This window comes from Heterodontus francisci, chromosome 1 (assembly GCF_036365525.1).
Source record: "Heterodontus francisci isolate sHetFra1 chromosome 1, sHetFra1.hap1, whole genome shotgun sequence".
In the NCBI taxonomy this organism is placed as follows: Eukaryota; Metazoa; Chordata; class Chondrichthyes; order Heterodontiformes; family Heterodontidae; genus Heterodontus; species Heterodontus francisci.
In genome coordinates, this window is record NC_090371.1 from 2,182,264 (window position 1) to 2,201,195 (window position 18,932).

The window sequence follows — 18,932 nt, forward strand, 5'->3', positions numbered from 1 at the left end:
AAGGTACCGAGGACTCAGGCTTGATACACTCGGACTTTTGTGTTCCGTGTCAGTGCGCCATTTTCCCACACTCTCTTGGCCAGTCTGGACATAGCAGTGGACGCATTTCCCATGCACTTGTTGATTTCTGCATCTAGAGACAGGTTACTGGTGATAGTTGAGCCTAGGTAGGTGAACTCTTGAACTACCTCCAGAGCGTCGTCGCCGATATTGATGGATGGAGCATTTCTGACGTCCTGTCCTATGATGTTCGTTTTCTTGAGGCTGATGGTTAGGCCAAATTCGTTGCAGGCAGCTGCAATCCTGTCGATGAGTCTCTGCAGACACTCTTCTGTGTGAGATGTTAAAGCAGCATCGTCAGCAAAGGAGTTCCCTGACGAGGACTTTCTGTATTTTGGTCTTCGCTCTAAGATGGGCAAGGTTGAACAACCTGCCATCTGATCTTGTGTGGAGAAAAATTCCTTCTTCTGAAGACTTGAATGCATGTGAGAGCAGCAGTGAAAAGAAGATCCCAAACAGTGTAGGTGCGAGAACACAGCCCTGTTTCACACCACTCAGGATAGGAAAGGGGTCTGATGAGGCGCCGCTATGCTGAATTGTGCCTTTCATATTGTCATGGAATGAGGTGATGATACTTAGTAGCTTTGGTGGACATCCGATCTTTGCTAGTAGTCTGAAGAGACCACGTCTGCTGACGAGGTCAAAGGCTTTGGTGAGATCTATGAAAGCAACGTAGAGGGGCATCTGTTGTTCGCGGCATTTCTGCTGTAGCTGGCGAAGGGAGAACAGCATGTCAATGGTGGATCTCTCTCCTCGAAAACCACACTGTGCCTCAGGGTAGAAACGCTCAGCCAGCTTCTGGGGTCTGTTTAAAATGACTCAAGCGAAGACTTTCCCCACTATGCTGAGCAGGGAGATTCCATGGTAGTTGTTGCAGTCACTGCGGTCACCCTTGTTCTTATGGAGGGTGATGATATTGGCATCGCGCATGTCCTGAGGTACTGCTCCTTCGTCCCAGCACAGGCAAAGCAGTTCATGGAGTGCTGAGAGTATAGCAGGCTTGGCACTCTTGATTATTTCAGGGGTAATGCTGCTGAGACTATCCCAGTTAATATTGGGCAAGTTGAAATCCCCTGCTATTATTACCCTATTAATTTTACACCTCTCTGAGATTTGCTTACATATCTGATCCTTTCTATTTGGGGATCTGTAGTACACTCTCAGCCAACTGATTGACCCCTTTTTGTTTTTAAGTTCGACCCATATGGAGGAACCTTCTAAGATATCATCCCTCCTTACTGCAGTAATTGACTCCTTGATCAATAGTGCAATGCCACCTCCTCTTTTACAACCCCCCCCCCCCCCCCCACTGTCACGCCTGGTGATTCTATAGCCTGGAATATTGAGCTGCCAGTCCTGCCCTTCCTTCAACCATGTCTCTGTGATAGCAATAAGATCTTTGCCCACTTACCCTATCTATATCCATTTGTAGCCTCCTTATATCCTCTTCACAACTTACTTTCCTACCTATCTTTGTGTCATCAGCAAATTTCGCAAACATACCTTCAGTCCCTTCATCCAAGTCATATATATAAATTGTAAAAAGTTGAGGCTCCAGTACTGATCCCTGTGGCACACCACTCGTTACATCTTGCCAACCATAAAATGACCCATTTCTGCCTACTCTCTGTTTCCTGTTAGCTAACCAATCTTCTATCCATGCCAAAATGTTACCCCCTACACTATGAGCTTTTATTTTCCGCAATAACCTTTGATGTGGAACCTTATCAAATGCCTTCTGGAAATCTAAGTACAGCACATCCATTGGTTCCCATTTATCTACAGTACATGTTACCTGAACGAAGTCTTTAATAATAGCTTCTAAAATTTTCCCTTTGACATTTTTAAGCGAACTGGCTTGTAGTTTCCTGCTTTCTCTCTCCCTCCCTTTTTGAATAAAGAAGTTACATTCGCTATTTTCCAATCTCCTGGAAGCTTCCCTGAATCTAGGGAATTTTTGAAAATCAAAACCAACGCATCAACAATCTCACAAACAATGTTCTGAAGAAGGGTCACTGACCTGAAACGTTAACTCTGCTTCTCTTTCCACAGATGCTGCCAGATCTGCTGTGTATTTCCAGCATTTCTTGTTTTTATTTCAGATTTCCAGCATCCGCAGCATTTTGCTTTTATTTTAGCATCAACTATCTCACTAGCCACTTTTAAGACTTAGGATGAAGTCCATCAGGACCCGGGGACTTGTCAGCCCACAGCTCCAACAATTTGCTCAGTATCACTTCCCTGGTGATTGTAATTTTCATGAGTTCCTCCCTCTCTTCCAATTCCTGATTTACATCTATTTCTAGGTTGTTACTTGTATCCTCTATGAAAACCGATGCAAAATACCTGTTCAGTTCATCTGCCATCTCCTTATTTTCCCTTATTAATTTCCCAGACTCACTTTCTCTAGGACCAACTTTCATTTTGTTAACTTTTCTTCATATATCTGTAGAAACTCTTATTATCTCTCTGTATATTTCTTGCCAGCTTTCTCTCACTCTCTAATTTTTCCCTCCTTATTAATCTTTTAATTGTTGTTTGCTGTTTTTTATATTCTGTCCAATCTTCTGACCTGCCTCTCATCTTTGCGCAATTATATGCTTTTTCTTTTTGATACTATCTTTAACTGTTTTAGTTAAGCATGGATGGCGGGTCCCCCCATGGAATTTTTCTTTATTGTTGGAATATATCTATTCTGTGTATTCTGAAATATCACTACCTGTTTCTTCTTGACTGACTGGCGGTCACCCATTCGCTGTCTCCCTGCATCTTAAACATCTATAAACGTGCTTTCCAGGAAGCTCTCATCCTCACGGATGCACTGCGGTGTCACCAGCTGCACCCTAGAATTTGGAGCAGCCTGCCATTTCTCTATCTATTAAATAAAGCTTGCTACTGCTAATAAATACCCAAGTTTCAAGAGAGAAAAAAGTAAGAAAACCTCAGCAACCAATCACTTGCCTGCTTCCCACTGACATCAGACTTGATTTTCTTTCGAATGCTGAGGGTCAGCTCAGAACCCACACACTGGGCTGCACACTGTAAGCGCCCGCCGCTGATCTCAGTAACAAGCTCAATAAATGGCGGCCCAGCAGGGTGGCCCACCCACCCCAATCTTGTGGAGGGGGCAGACTGTTGTCCGTTACCGGCAATGGCGTCAGCTCCCTGTGCGCAGACGCTGATGCCATTTTTAAAGGTCAGCCAGCCCTGCCGCCTAAGTTAACTTTTTAAAGACTGACCCCCCCCCCCACTCTCAAAATTAACGAAATAAATTTCTAACTTCCCTTTCCCGCCCCCACAATGACAATTACAGAGAGGTCAGTGACGAGGGGGCATAGATTTAAAGTGATTGGTAGAATACTTATAGGGGAGATGAGGAAAAGCTTTTTCACCCAGAGGGTGGTGGGGGTCTGGAACTCGCTGCCTGAAAGGGTAGTTGAGGCAGAAACCCTCAACGCATTCAAAAGGAATCTGGATATGCACCTCAGGTGCTGTAATCTGCAGGGCTACGGACCAAATGCTGGAAGGTGGGATTAGAATAGGTGGATGTTTTTCGGCCGGCACAGACACGATGGGCCAAGTGGCCTCTTTCTGTGCCATAAACTTTCTATGATTTTGTGATAATTGCATTAACTATTTGCCCTTCCCCCCGAAAACACTTGCCTTTAACATCTAACCTTTACCGCCCCCCAAACTGCACAACATTTACAGTTCAACCCTTCCCACATTTCCCTACACCGCTTACGTTTATTTGACCTGGTTTCACCCCTGCCCCTCCCCTTCGCCACTAGAGTGGTGTCACCTTTCCCTGGATTTCCCCTCTGCACCTTCCCTTCTGCACCACCCCCTCCCCCTCTGCACCACCCCGTCCCCCTCTGCACCTTCCCTTCTGCACCACCCCGTCCCCCTCTGCACCTTCCCTTCTGCACCACCCCCTCCCCCTCTGCACCACCCCGTCCCCCTCTGCACCTTCCCTTCTGCACCACCCCCTCCCCCACGACACCCCCTCCCCCTCTGCACCTTCCCTTCTGCAGCACCCTCTCCCCATCTGCATCTTCTCTTCTGCAGCATCCCCTCCCCCTCTGCACCTCCCTCCCCATCTGCACCTTCCTTTCTGCACCACCCCCTCCCCCTCTGTACCTCCTTCCCCCTCTGCACTTCACTCCCCCTCTGCACCTTCCCTTCTGCAGCACCCCCTCCCCCTCTGCACCTCCCTCCCCATCTGCACCTTCCTTTCTGCACCACCCCCTCCCCCTCTGCACTTCCCTCCCCCTCTGCACCTTCCCTTCTGCACCACCCCCTCCCCCTCTGTACCTCCCTCCCCCTCTGCACCTTCCCTTCTGCACCACCCCCTCCCCCTCTGTACCTCCCTCCCCCTCTGCACTTCCCTCCCCCTCTGCACCTTCCCTTCTGCACCACCCCCTCCCCCTCTGCACCTTCCCTATTGCACCACCCCCTCCCCTTCTGCACCACCCCCTCCCCCTCTGTACCTCCCTCCCCCTCTGCACCTTCCCTTCTGCACCACCCCCTCCCCCTCTGTACCTCCCTCCCCCTCTGCACTTCCCTCCCCCTCTGCACCTTCCCTTCTGCACCACCCCCTCCCCCTCTGCACTTCCCTCCCCCTCTGCAACTTCCCTATTGCACCACCCCCTCCCCTTCTGCACCACCCCCTCCCCTTCTGCACCTCCCTCCCCATCTGCACCTTCCCTTCTGCACCACCCCCTCCCCCTCTGCACTTCCCTCCCCATCTGCACCTTCCCTTCTGCACCACCCCCTCCCCCTCTGCACTTCCCTCCCCCTCTGCACCTTCCCTTCTGCACCACCCCCTCCCCCTCTGCACCTCCCTCCCCCTCTGCACCTCCCTCCCCCTCTGCACCTCCCTCCCCTTCTGCACTTCCCTCCCCCTCTGCACCTTCCCTTCTGCACCACCCCCTCTCCCTCTGCACCTTCCCTTCTGCAGCACCCTCCCCTTCTGCACCACCCCCTCCTCCTCTGCACTTCCCTCCCCCTCTGCACCTCCTTCCCCATCTGCACCTTCCCTTCTGCAGCACCCCCTCCCTCCTCTGCACCCCCTCTCCTTCTACACCTCTCCCTCCCCACTCTGCACCTCCTTCCCCATCTGCACCTTCCCTTCTGCAGCACCCCCTCCCTCCTCTGCACCCCCTCTCCTTCTACACCTCTCCCTCCCCACTCTGCACCTCCCCCTCAGCAGTTCCTTCCCCTTCCCCGCTGCACCTCCTCCCTCCCTGCACCTCTCCTTACCTTCAGCAGCCCCTCCCCCTCTCCCTCTGCACCCCTTCCCCCTCTACACCTACCTCTCCCTCTGCACCCCTTCCCCCTCTACACCTACCTCTCCCTCTGCACCAAATATCCACTTTGACCAAATTCTGAACTTTAGCGCACTGTTATCAAAGCACTCTTTCACAAACACTCTGCTCCACACTCCCTTGCTATCTCTCTCTGTCTCTCACTGTCTGACTGTCTGTCTTCACTGTCTCTGTCTCATTCACTGTATCTCTCTCTCTGTGATTCACTTACTGTTTCTGTCTGTCTCTCTGTGTCTCCCTTTCTCTGTCTTTCGTTGAATCTGTTACTTTCTGGAAATACTCAGCAGGTCAGGCAATATCTGTGGAGGGAGATACAGGTTGTTTACTCTGTTTCTCCACAAATGCTGCCATACCTGCTGAGTATTTCCAGCATTTTCTGACTGTTTCAAATTTCTAGCATCTGCAGAATTATACTTTGGTTCTCAATCTCTGTTCTTGTCTCTCTGCCTCTTTCTGACTGACTCTGTCTCTCTCTTTCCCTCCTTCCCTTTGTCTCCTACTGCCTCTCTCTTTCTCTCTCTCTCTGTGCTCACCCGGTCTCTCTCTCTCTGACTCTCCTGCTCTCTCTCTCTCTCTCTCTTTCTTTGCTCACCCGGTGTCTCTCTCTCTCTCTCTCTCTCTCTCTCAACTCAACCGGTCTCTCTCACTCTGACACTCGTGCTCTCTCTCTCTCTCTCTCTTTCTTTGCTCACCCCATCTCTCTCTCTCTCTCTCTCTCTCTCTCTCTACTCACCCGGTCTCTCTCTCTCTGGCACTTCTGCTCTCTCTCTCTCTCCCTCTCTGTACTCACCTGGTCTCTCTCTGTCACTCCCGTCTCTCTGTACTCACCGGTCTCACTCTCTCTCTCTCTCTCTCTCTCTTTCTCTGTACTAACTCAGTCTCTCTCTCTCTCTCTCTCTCTTTCTGTCACTCCTGGTCTCTCTCTCTCGCTCTCTGTACTCACCCGCTCTCTAGCTCTTTTATCACTTTTTACTCACCTGGTCTCTCTCTCTCTGTCTGTCTGTGTCACTCCCGCTGGCTCTCACTCTGTACTCATCTGATCTCTCTCTCTCTACTCACCTGGTGTCTGTCTCTCTGTGCTGACCCGCTCTCTAGCTCTCTCTCTCTTTCTCTCTGTGTCACTCCCACTTTCTCCCTGTCTTTTCTTCTTAGGCAGTCCCTCGGGAACGAGGATGACTTTCTTCCATTCCTGGATTGTGGGTCCTTGGGTGACTGAATAGTCCAATTCTGGATCCGCACACTCTGCCACAGTGGTGGTGTTTGCTGAGGCGAGTGAATGGGATGCTCGGAATTCTGAACGCTCCTACCGCTGTTTGTACTTGGTTGCTGCCTGGACATGTTGACGTTGTTCGAACTGGCTGGTACCGTTGTGGATGCTTCTTTCTATTTTGGGCAAGAGATTCCCACAAATCAGTGGAGACTCATTTGGTCTCTCTCTCTCTCTCTCTCTCTCTCTCCCTCTGTCTGTCACTCCTGCTCTCTATTACTCCCACTCTCTATCTCTCTCTCTCTCTCTGTATCTCTCTGTCACTTCCACTCTCTGTCTCTCTCTCTCTACTCACCAGCTCTCTATTGCTTTCTCTCTGTGTCACTCCCACTCTCTATCTGTCTCTCTACTCACCTGGTCTCGCTCTCTCTGTACTCACCTGCTCTCTCTGGCTCTATCTCTCTGTCATTCCCACTCTCTGTCACTCTCTCTCTCTCTCTCTCTCTTTCCTCATCTGGTCTCTGTCTCTCTATACTCACCCACTCTCTATCTCGTTACTCACTCTCTCTCTCTGTCACTCCCACTCTCTGTCACTCTCTCTCTCTACTCATCTGGTCTCTGTCTCTCTATACTCACCCACTCTCTATCTCTCTCGTTACTCACTCTCTCTGTCACTCCCACTCTCTGTCACTCTCTCTCTCTCTCTCTCTACTCATCTGGTCTCTGTCTCTCTTTACTCACTCTCTCTCTCTGTCACTCCCACTCTCTATCTCTTTTTCTCTCTACTCACCTGGTCTCTGTCTCTCTCAATCCTGCTCTCTATCTCACACTTGCGCTCTCTGTAGTTTGCTGGGTTCTGTTTGCAAGCTGTCTATTTATTCTCCATTTCCAGGAGTTCCTATCCTGTTCTCTCCTATTTCTTGGTTCCTCCCACTCCTGCACTTCTTGCTGTGTGCATGTTTTCTGTCCTAGGTTTTCTCTCCTCAATTTTAAACATTCTTTCATGAGATGTGGGTGTCACTGACTAGGCTAGCATTTGTTGTCCATCCCTAATTGCCCATGACAACTGAGTGGCTTGCACGGCCATTTCAGAGGGCAGTTAAGAGTCAACCACTTTGCTGTGGGTCTGGCGTCACATGTAGGCCAGACCAGGTAAGGATGGCAGATTTCCTTCCCTAAAGGACATTAGTGAACCAGATGGGTTTTTATGACAATTGGTGATAGTTTCAAGGCACCATTACAGATACTAGCTTTCCATCCCTGATTTTTAATGAATTTAAATTCCACCAGCTATCATGATGGGATTTGAACCTGTGTCCTCAGGGCATTAGCCTGGTCTTTTCGATTACTAGCTCAGTGACATTACCATATGTCACCATCTCCCCATGTTCTGCCTTCTTTCTCCAGCCATTGTCCACATCTGTGTTTAGCTGGTGATTATTGAATCAGTAGAAACCGTGGGAGAGTCCAGTCAGTGACTGTGGGAGGAAGTATGGTGTAAATTCAAAGAGTTAAACTCTTAATGTAACAAGGACAGTGGGAGGGAGTGATCTTATCTTGGGTAAAGTGACAGAGTTCCACTTTCACCTGAATGTTTCTATTTCTGGCTTGTAGGTATTTACAGCAATGGACATTGATGTGGACTATGAGCGGCCCAATGTGGAAACTATTAAGTGTGTGGTAGTAGGAGACAATGCGGTGGGAAAGACGAGGCTGATTTGTGCCAGAGCCTGCAATGCCACCCTGACCCAGTACCAGCTGCTGGCCACACATGTGCCCACTGTCTGGGCGATAGACCAGTACCGAGTCTGTCAGGAGGTAAGTGAGAGTGGAAATAAGCCCATTGTTGAATGCTGTAAAGATACCAGACCAGGAAAGACTTCATAATACTAAAGGATCTAGAGCACGGAAGGAGACCATCAGCTCATTGTTCCTGTGCCAGTTCTTTCAAAGAGATGTCTATTTTAGCTGGACTAATTAGAAAATTTAAATTTGAGATTGATAGATTTTTGTTAAAGGTATGAAGAAGCTGGCTTTATGGAGTTAGGTCACAAATCAACCATGATTTCACTGAATGGTGAAACAGTCTCAAGGGCTGATGGCCTACTTCTGTACCCATGCTCCAAGGTCCTGACATCCTTAAATAGACAGATATATGGCACAGAATGAGACCATTTGGTTCATCATGTTCCTGGGTGGACTATTGAAGGGTGCAGGGAAGTGTGGGGGCAATTGCAGTTAGATTTGCTGGGGTATTAAAGGGCTTAGGAAGTGAGGGGGAGAGCGGGATTAGACTGGGTGGGATATTAAAGTGTGTGGGGAGTGAGGGGGAGAGAGGAATTAGACTGGGTGGGATATGAAAGTGTGTGGGTAGTGAGCAGGAGAGTGGGATTAGACTGGGTGGGATATGAAAGTTTGTGGGGAGTGAGGGGGAGAGTGGGATTAGACTGGGTGGGATATGAAAGTGTGTGGGTAGTGAGGGGGAGAGTGGGATTAGACTGGGTGGGATATGAAAGTGTGTGGGGAGTGAGGGGGAGAGTGGGATTAGACTGGGTGGGATATGAAAGTGTGTGGGGAGTGAGGGGGAGAGTGGGATTAGACTGGGTGGGATATGAAAGTGTGTGGGGAGTGAGGGGGAGAGTGGGATTAGACTGGGTGGGATATGAAAGTGTGTGGGTAGTGAGCAGGAGAGTGGGATTAGACTGGGTGGGATATTAAAGTGTGTAGGGAGTGAGGGGGAGAGTGGGATTAGACTGGGTGGGATATTAAAGGGTGTGTGGAGTGAGGGGAAGAGTGGGAATAGACTGGGAGCGATGTTAATGGGTGTTGGGAGTGCATGGGAGAGTGGGATGAGACTGGGTGGGATATTAAAGTTTGTGGGAAGTGGGGGGAGAGTCAGATCAGACTGGGTGAGATAGTTAAGTGTGTGGGTAGTGAGGGGAAGAGTGATATTAGACTCGGTGGAATATTAAAGTGTGTGGGGAGTGAGGGGGAGAGTGGGATGAGACTGGGTGGGATATTATGGGTTATGCGGAGAAAGTGAGATTAGACTGGGTGGGAAATTTAAGTGTGTGGGAAGTGAGAGATTAGCCTGGGTGGAATATTAAAGGGTTTGTGGAGTGAGAGGGAGAGTGAGATTAGACTGGGAGGGATATTAAAGGGTGTGGGGAGTGAGGGGGAGAGTGAGATTAGACTGGGAGGGATATTAAAGGGTGTGGGGAGTGAGGGGGAGAGTGAGATTAGACTGGGAGGGATATTAAAGGGTATGGGGAGTAAGGGCGAGAGTGGGATTCGACTGGGTGGATATAAAGGGTGTGTGGAGTGAGGGGGCAAGTGGGAATATTTTGGGAGGGATATTAATGGGTGTGAGGAGTCGAGTGGGATTAGACTGGGTGGGATAGTAAAGGGTATTGGGAATGAGGGCGAGAGTGGGATTCGACTGGGTGGATATTAAAGGGTGTGTGGAGTGAGGGGGTGAGTGGGATTTGACTGGGTGGGCTATTAAAGGGTGTGGGGAGTGAGGGGGAGAGTGGGATCAGACTGGGCAGAATATTAAAGGGTTTGAGGAGTACGAGGGAGAGTGAGATTAGACTGGGTGGGATATTAAAGGGTGTAGGGAGTGATGGGGAGTGAGGGATTAGACGTGGTGGAATATTAAAATGTGTGTGGAGTGAGAGGGGGCTGAGATTAGACTGGGTGGGATATGAAATGGTGTGGTGAGTGAGGGGGAGAGTGGGATTAGACTGGGTGGAATATTAAAGTGTGTGGGGAGTGAGGGGTGAGTGATATTAGACTGGGTGGGATATAAATATGTGTGGGGTGTGAGGGGGACTGTTGGATGAGACTGGGTGGGGTATTAAAGGGTGTGTGGAGTGAGGGGGAGAGTGGGATTCAACTGGGAGGGATATTGAAGTGTTTGGGGAGTGAGAGGGAGAGTGAGAGTAGTTTGGGAGCGATATTGAAGTGGGTGGCGTGTGAGAGGGAGAGTGGGATTAGACTGGGAGTGAGAGTGAAGGGAATGGGGAGTGAGGGGGAGAGTAGGATTAGACTGGGTGGGATATTGAAGTGAATGGGGAGTGAGGGGCACGGTGCGATTAGACTGGGTGGGATATTGAAGTGAATGGGGAGTGAGGGGCACGGTGCGATTAGACTGGGTGGGATATTGAAGGGAATGGGGAGTGAGGGGGAGAGTGGGATTAGTCTGGGAGGGATACAAAAGCGTGTGGGGAGTGAGGAGTGTGGTATTCGACAGGGTGGGATAGTAAAGGTTATGGAGAAAGAGTTGTAGAGTGGGATTAGACTGGGGGGAATATTAAAGGGTGTGGGGAGTGAGGAGAAGAGCGGGAATAGGCTGGGTGGGATATTAATGGGTGTGGGGAGTGAGGTGGTAAGTGAGGTTAGACTGGGTGGGGTATTAAAGGATGTGGGGAGTGAGGAGAAGAGTGGGAATAGGCTGGGTGGGATATTAATGGGTGTGGGGAGTGAGGTGGTAAGTGAGGTTAGACTGGGTGGGCTATTAAAGGATGTGGGGAGTGAGAGATTAAACTGGGTGGGATATTGAAGGGTGTGGGGAGTGAGGGTGAGAGTGGAATTAGACTGGGTGGGATATTAATGGGTGTGGGAGTGAGGGAGAAAGTGGGATTAGACTGGGTGGGGTATTGAAATGTTTGGGGTGTGAGGCTGAGAATGGGATTAGACTGGGAGTGATATTAAAGGGTATGGGAGTGAGGGAGAAAGTGGGATTAGACTGGGTGGGATATTAAAGGGTATGGGAGTGAGGGAGAAAGTGGGATTAGACTGGGTGGGGTATTGAAATGTTTGGGGTGTGAGGCTGAGAATGGGATTAGACTGGGAGTGATATTAAAGGGTATGGGAGTGAGGGAGAAAGTGGGATTAGACTGGGTGGGATATTAAAGGATGTGGGGAGTGAGGTGGAGAGTGGGATTAGACTGGGTGGGATAGTAAAGGGTATTGGGAGTGAGGGCGAGAATGGGATTCGGCTGGGTGGATATTAAAGGGTGTATGGAGTGAGGGAGAAAGTGAGATTAGACTGAGTGGGATATGAAAGTGAATGGGGAGTGTGGAGGAGTGTGGGATTAGACTGGGTGTGATATTGATGCATGTGGGGAGTGAGAGGGAGTGTGAGATTAGTCTGGGAGGGATATTAAAGGGTGTGCGGAGTGAGGGGGAGAGTGGGATTCGTCTGGGTGGGGTATTAATTGGTGTGTGGAGTGAGGGGGTAGTGGGATTAGACGTGGTGGGGTATTAATGGGTTTGTGGAGTGAGGAGAAAGTGAGATTAGACTGAATGGGATATTAAAGTGAATGGGAAGAGAGGAGGAGAGTGGGATTAGACTGGCTGGAATATTGACGGGTGTGTGGAGTGGGGAGGAGAGTGGGATTCGTCTGGGAGGGATACTAAAGGGTGTGGGGAGTGGGGAGGAGTGTGGGATTAATCAGGGAGGGATATTGAAGTGTTTGGGGAGTGAGAGGGAGACTGGGATTTGTCTGGGAGGGATACCAAACGGAGTGAGGAGGAGAGTGGGATTAGACTGGGTGTGTTATTAAAGGGTGCGGGGGGTGAGGGGGAGAGTGAGGTTAGGCTGGGTGGGATATTGAAGGGAATGGGGAGGGAGGGAAGGATTGGGATTCGACTGGGTGGGATATTAAAGGGTGTGGGGAGTGAGAGATCAAACTGGGTGGGATATTGAAGTGTGTGGGGAGTGAGGAAGAGTGTGGGATTAGACTGGGTGGGATATTAAAGGCTGTGGGGAGTGAGGGGGACAGTGGGATTAGACTGGGTCGGGTATTAAAGGCTGTGGGGAGTGAGGGGGACAGTGGGATTAGACTGGGTCGGGTATTAAAGGGTGTGGGGAGTGAGGGAAAATGTGGGATTAGACTGGGTGGGATATTAAAGGATGTGGGGAGTGAGGAGGAGAGTGGAATGAGACAGGTTGGGATATTAAAGGGTAGGGGGAGAGTGAGTTTAGACTGGGTGGGATATTAAGGAGTGTGCGGAGTGAGGGAGAAAGTGAAATTAGACTGGGTGGGATATGAAAGTGAGTGGGGAGTGAGGAGGAGAGTGGGATTAGACTGGGTGGGGTATTGAAATGTTTGGGGTGTGAGGCTGAGAATGGGATTAGACTGGGAGTGATATTAAAGGGTATGGGAGTGAGAGGGAGAGTAGGATTAGACTGGGACGGATATTGAAGTGTTTGGGGAGTGCGAGGGAGAGTGAGATGAGACTGGATGGGATATTGAAGTGTTTCAGGAGTGAGGGGGAGAGTGGGATTAGACTGGTTTGGTGTATTAATGGGTGTGAGGGGTGAAGGAAGGTCATTGATGAAGCAGCTGAAGATGGTTGGGCCTAGGACACTACCCTGAGGAACTCCTGCAGTGATGTCCTGGAGCTCAGATGATTGACCTCCAACAACCATTTTCCTTTGCGCTAGGTATGACTCCAGCCAGTGGAGAGTTTTGCCCCTGATTCCCATTGACCTCAGTTTTGCTAGGGCTCCTTGATGCCGTACTCGATCAAATGCTGCCTTGATGTCAAGGGCGGTCACTCTCACCTCACCTCTTGAGTTCAGCTCTTTTGTCCATGTTTGAACCAAGGCTGTAATGAGGTCAGGAGCTGAGTGGCTCTGGCGGAACCCAAACTGAGCGTCACTGAGCAGGTTATTGCTGAGCAAGTGCCGCTTGATAGCAGTGTCGACGACACCTTCCATCACTTTTCTGATGATTGAGAGTAGACTGATGGGGCGGTAATTGGCCGGGTTGGATTTGTCCTACTTTTTGTGTACAGGACATATTTGGGCAATTTTCCACATTTCCTGGGAGGTGCCAGTGTTGTAGCTGCACTGGAATGGCTTGGCTAGGGGCACAGCAAGTTCTGGAGCACAGGTCTTCAATACTATTGACGGAATGGTGTCAGGGCCCATAGACTTTGCAGTATCCAGTGCCTTCCGTCGTTTCTTGATATCACGCGGAGTGAATCGAATTGTCGGAAGACTAGCATCTGTGATGCTGGGGACTTCAGGAGGAGGTTGAGATGGATCATCAACTCGGCACTTCTGGCTGAAGATTGTTGCAAATGCTTCAGCCTTATCTTTTGCACTGACGTGCTCCCGGGCTCTCCCTTCATTGAGGATAGGGATATTTGTGGAGCCACCTCCTCCAGTTAGTTGTTTAATTGTCCACCACCATTCACGACTGGATGTGGCAGGACTGCAGAGCTTAGATCTGATCGTTGGTTGTGGGATCGCTTAGCTCTGTCTATCGCATGCTGCTTCCGCAGTTTGGCACGCAGATAGTCCTGTGCTGTAGCTTTATCAGGTTAACACCTCGTTTTGAGGTATGCCTGGTGCTGCTCCTGGCATACCTTCCTGCACTCTTCATTGAACCAAGGTTGATCCTCTGGCTTGATGGTAATGGTAGAGTGGGGGATGTGCCGGGCCATGAGGTTACAGATTGTGGTTGAGTACAGTTCTGCTGCTGCTGATGGCCCACAGCACCTCATGGATACCCAGTTTTACATTGCTAGATCTGTTTGAAATGTATCTCATTCAGCACAGAGGCAGTGCCACACAACACAATGAAAGGTATCCTCAATGTGAAGACGGGACTTTGTCTCCACAAGGACTGGGCGGTGGTCAATCCTACCAATACTGTCATGGACAGATGCATCTGTGGCAGGCAGATTGGCGAGGATGAGGTCAAGTATGTTTTTCCCTCATGTTGGTTCCCTCATCACTTGCTGCAGATCCTGCTCTTAGGACCCCAGCTATTCACAATATACATTAGTGGTTTAGATGAGGGAACTAAATGTAATATCTCCAAATTTGCAGATGACACAAAACTGGGTGGGAGGGTGAGTTGTGAGGAGGATGCAGAGAGGCTTCAGGGTGATTTGGACAGGTTGAGTGAGTGGGCCAATGCATGGCAGATGCAGTACAATGTGGATAAATGTGAGGTTATTCACTTTAGTAGCAAAAACAGAAAGGCAGATTATTATCTGAACGGCTATAAACTGAGAGAGGGGAATATGCAGCGAGACCTGGGTGTTCTCGTACACCAGTCGGTGAAGGTAAGCATGCAGGTGCAACAGACGGTAAAAAAGGCGAATGGTATGTTGGCCTTCGTAGCGAGAGATTCAAGTACAGGAGCAGGGATGTCTTGCTGCAATTATACAGGGCCTTGGTGAGGCCACACCTGGAATATTGTGTGCAGTTTTGGTCTCCTTATCTGAGGAAGGGTGTTCTTGCTATAGAGGGAGTGCAGCGAAGGTTCACCAGACTGATTCCTGGGATGGCAGGACTGATGTATGAGGAGAGATTGAGTCGGTTAGGATTATATTCACTGGAGTTGAGAAGAGTGAGGGGAGATCTCACAGAAACCTATAAAATTCTAACAGGACTTGACAGGGTAGATGCAGGAAGGATGTTCCCGATGGTGGGGGGAGTGCAGAACCAGGGGTCATATTCTAAGGATACGGGGTAAACCTTTCAGGACTGAGATTAGGAGAAATTTCTTCACCCAGAGAGTGGTGAGCCTGTCGAATTTGCTACCACAGAAAGCAGTTGAGGACAAAACATTGTATGTTTTCAAGAAGGAGTTCGATATAGCTTTTGGGTTTAAAGGGATCAAAGGAGATGGGGCGAAAGCGGGAACAGGTTACTGAGTTGGATGATCAGCCATGATCATAATGAATGGCGGAGCAGGCTCGAAGGGCCGAATGGCCTACTCCTATTTTCTATGTTTCTATGTTTCAGTCTAGCATCTATATCCCTTTAGGACTCGGCCAGCTCGGTCAGTAGGGGTGCTACCGAGCCACTCTTGGTGATGGACATTGAAGTTCCCACCCCATGCTGCGCCCTTGCCACCCTCAGTACTTCCTCCAAGTGCTGTTCAACATGGAGGAATACTGATTCATCGGCTGAGGGAGGGCAATAGGTGGTAATCAGCAGGAGGTTTCCTTGCCAATGTTTGACCTGATGCTGTGAGACTTCATGGGGTCTGGAGTCGATGTTGAGCATTCCCAGGGCAACTCCTTCCCGACCACCTCTGCTAGGTCTGTCCTGCCCGTCGACTGTTTCAGTCTAATCTGTCTCAAAGCCTTTTATTCATATATAAGGAGCAAGAGGGTAACAAGAGAAAGGATTGGCCCACTCAAGGACAAAGGAGGAAAATTATACGCGTAGTCAGAGAAAATGGGTGAGATTCTAAACGAGTACTTTGCATCGGTATTCACCGAGGAGAGGGACATGACGGATGTTGAGGTTAGGGGTAGGTGTTTGATTACTCTAGGTCAAGTCGGCATAAGGAGGGAGGAAGTGTTAGGTATTCTAAAAGGCATTAAGGTGGACAAGTCCCCAGGTCCGGATGGGATCTATCCCAGGTTACTGAGGGAAGCGAGAGAGGAAATAGCTGGGGCCTTAACAGATATCTTTGCAACATCCTTAAACACAGGTGAGGTCCCGGAGGACTGGAGAATTGCTAATGTTGTCCCCTTGTTTAAGAAGGGTAGCAGGGATAATCCAGGTAATTATAGGCTGACGTCAGTGATAGGGAAGCTGCTGGAGAAGATACTGAGGGATAGGATCTATTCCCATTTGGAAGAAAATGGGCTGATCAGTGATAGGCAACATGGTTTTGTGCAGGGAAGGTCATGTCTTACCAACTTAATAGAATTCTTTGAGGAAGTGACAAAGTTGATTGATGAGGGAAGGGCTGTAGATGTCCTATACATGGACTTCAGTAAGGCGTTTGATAAGGTTCCCAATGGTAGGTTGATGGAGAAAGTGAAGTCGCATGGGGTCCAGGGTGTACTAGCTAGATGGATAAAGAACTGACTGGGCAACAGGAGACAGAGAGTAGCAGTGGAAGGGAGTTTCTCAAAATGGAGACGTTTGACCAGTGGTGTTCCACAGGGATCTGTGCTGGGACCACTGTTGTTTGTGATATACATAAATGATTTGGAGGAAAGTATAGGAGGTCTGATTAGCAAGTTTGCAGACGACACTAAGATTGGTGGAGTAGCAGATAGTGAAGGGGACTGTCAGAGAATACAGCAGAATATAGATAGATTGAAGAGAAATGGCAGATGGAGTTCAATCCGGGCAAATGCGAGGTGATGCATTTTGGAAGATCCAATTCAAGAGTGAACGATACAATAAATGGAAAAGTCCTGGGGAAAATTGATGTACAGAGAGATTTGGGTGTTCAGGTCCATTGTTCACTGAAGGTGGCAACGCAGGTCAATAGAGTGGTCAAGAAGGCATACGGCATGCTTTCCTTCATCGGACGGGGTATTGAGTACAAGGGTTGGCAGGTCATGTTACAGTTGTATAAGACTTTGGTTCGGCCACATTTGGAATACTGCGTGCAGTTCTGGTCGCCACATTACCAAAAGGATGTAGATGCTTTGGAGAGGGTGCAGAGGAGGTTCACCAGGATGTTGCCTGGTATGGAGGGCGCTAGCTATGAAGAGAGGTTGAGTAGATTAGGATTATTTTCATTAGAAAGACGGAGGTTGAGGGGGGACCTGATTGAGGTGTACAAAATCATGAGAGGTATAGACAGGGTGGATAGCAGGAAGCTTTTTCCCAGAGTGGGGGATTCAAATACTCGGGGTCACGAGTTCAAAGTGAGAGGGGAAAAGTTTAGGGGGGATATGCGTGGAAAGTTCTTTACGCAGAGGGTGGTGGGTGCCTGGAACGCGTTGCCAGCGGAGGTGGTAGATGCGAACACGATAGCGTCTTTTAAGATGTATCTAGACAGATACATGAATGGGCAGGAAGCAAAGAGATACAGACCCTTAGAAAATAGGCGACAGGTTTAGAGGATCTGGATCGGCGCAGGCTTGGAGGGCCGAAGGGCCTGTTCCTGTGCTGTAATTTTCTTTGTTCTTTGTTCTTTGTAATCCCACTCTCCCCCTCACTCACTGTACTCTTTAATATCTCACCCAGTCTAATCCCTCTCTACCCCTCACTCCCCGTACCCTTTAAAATCCTTCCTTGTCTAATCCCTCTCTCCCCCTCACTCCCCGTACTCTTTAATATCTCACCCAGTCTAATCTCTCTCTCCCCCTCATTCCCCGTACTCTTTAGTATCTCACCTAGTCTAATCCCTCTCTCCCCTTCACTCCCCCTACTCTTTTTAATATCTCACCCAGTCTAATCCCTCTCTACCCCTGACTCCCCACACACTTCAATATCCCACCCAGTCTAATCTCTCACTCCCCACACCCATTAATATCTCACTCAGTCTAATCCCACTCTCTCCCTCACTCCCCACATCCTTCAATATCCCACCCAGTCTAATCCCACTCTCCCCCTCACTCCCCGTACCCTTTAATATCCATCCCAATTTACTACGAGCATATGAATTAGGAGCAGGAATCGGCCACTCGGCCCTTCGAGCCTGCTCCACCATTCAATAAAATCATGGCTGATCTGATTGTAACCTCAACTCCACATTCCCGCTTATCTCCGATATCCTTTCACCCCTTTGCTTATCAAGAATCTATCTACCTCTGCCTTAAAAATATTCAAAGACTCTGCTTCCACTGCCTTTTGAGGAAGAGAATTCCAAAGACTCAGAGAAAAGATTTCTCCTCATCTCTGTCTTAAATGGGCGACCCCTTATCTTTAAACAGTATTCTCCCACAAGAGGAAACATGCTTTCCACATCCACCCTGTCAAGACCCCTCAGGATCATAGATGTTTCAATCAAGTTGCCTGTTACTCCTCTAAACTCCAGCAGAGACAAGCCTAGCCTGTCCAACCTTTCCTCATAAGACAACCCGCGCATTCCAGATATCAGTCTAGTAAACCTTTTCTGAACTGCTTCCAACGCATTTACATCCTTCCTTAAATAAGGAAAGGAATACTGTAGCTCACCCAGTCTAATCGCACTCTCCCCCTAACTGTAAAGCCTGGCTCCCTGACCCGAACCTGACAAGTCCTGACTATGTGTCAGGTTCGGATCGGGTGGGTTGAAATTCCAAGTCCAGCATTCGGGCTCGGGTCAGATTGGCCTGGTCGGTGCTGCTTCTGGGAAGTCACGGGATCAGGCTTACCCATGATTCTCCACAGCACGAGCTGCAGGAATCGGCTGCTGCCGGAATGGATGAAGGATATTCAGCCTAGTACATTTCATCCGGCCCTGGTGATTTATCAACTTTCAAGGATGCTAATCCCATTAATACTTCCTGTCTCCCTATGTTTATCACATCCAATACTTCACACTCTTCCTCCTTAACTACAATATCGGCATCGTCCCCCTCTTTTGTGATGACAGATGCAAAGTATTCATTAAGTACAATACCAATACTTTCCA

General features: G+C 49.2%; 1 protein-coding gene across 17 annotated transcripts in view; it reads left to right on the top strand.

Annotated features, from left to right (window-relative positions):
- The window catches only part of LOC137363866 (rho-related BTB domain-containing protein 2-like), a 414,041-nt gene that overhangs the window by 141,217 nt on the left and 253,892 nt on the right, over positions 1-18,932 (top strand). For 15 of the 17 annotated variants that reach the window (XM_068027413.1, XM_068027570.1, XM_068027536.1 and 12 more), the window contains exon 2: positions 8,209-8,412. In XM_068027413.1, coding sequence (XP_067883514.1) covers positions 8,221-8,412 — 192 coding nt within the window. In that variant the 5' untranslated portion in view covers positions 8,209-8,220. Of the gene's footprint in view, positions 1-6,565; positions 6,656-6,719; positions 6,749-8,208; positions 8,413-18,932 lie in introns of those variants that run through there. The other 2 variants (XM_068027465.1, XM_068027514.1) reach the window with 2 other exon arrangements.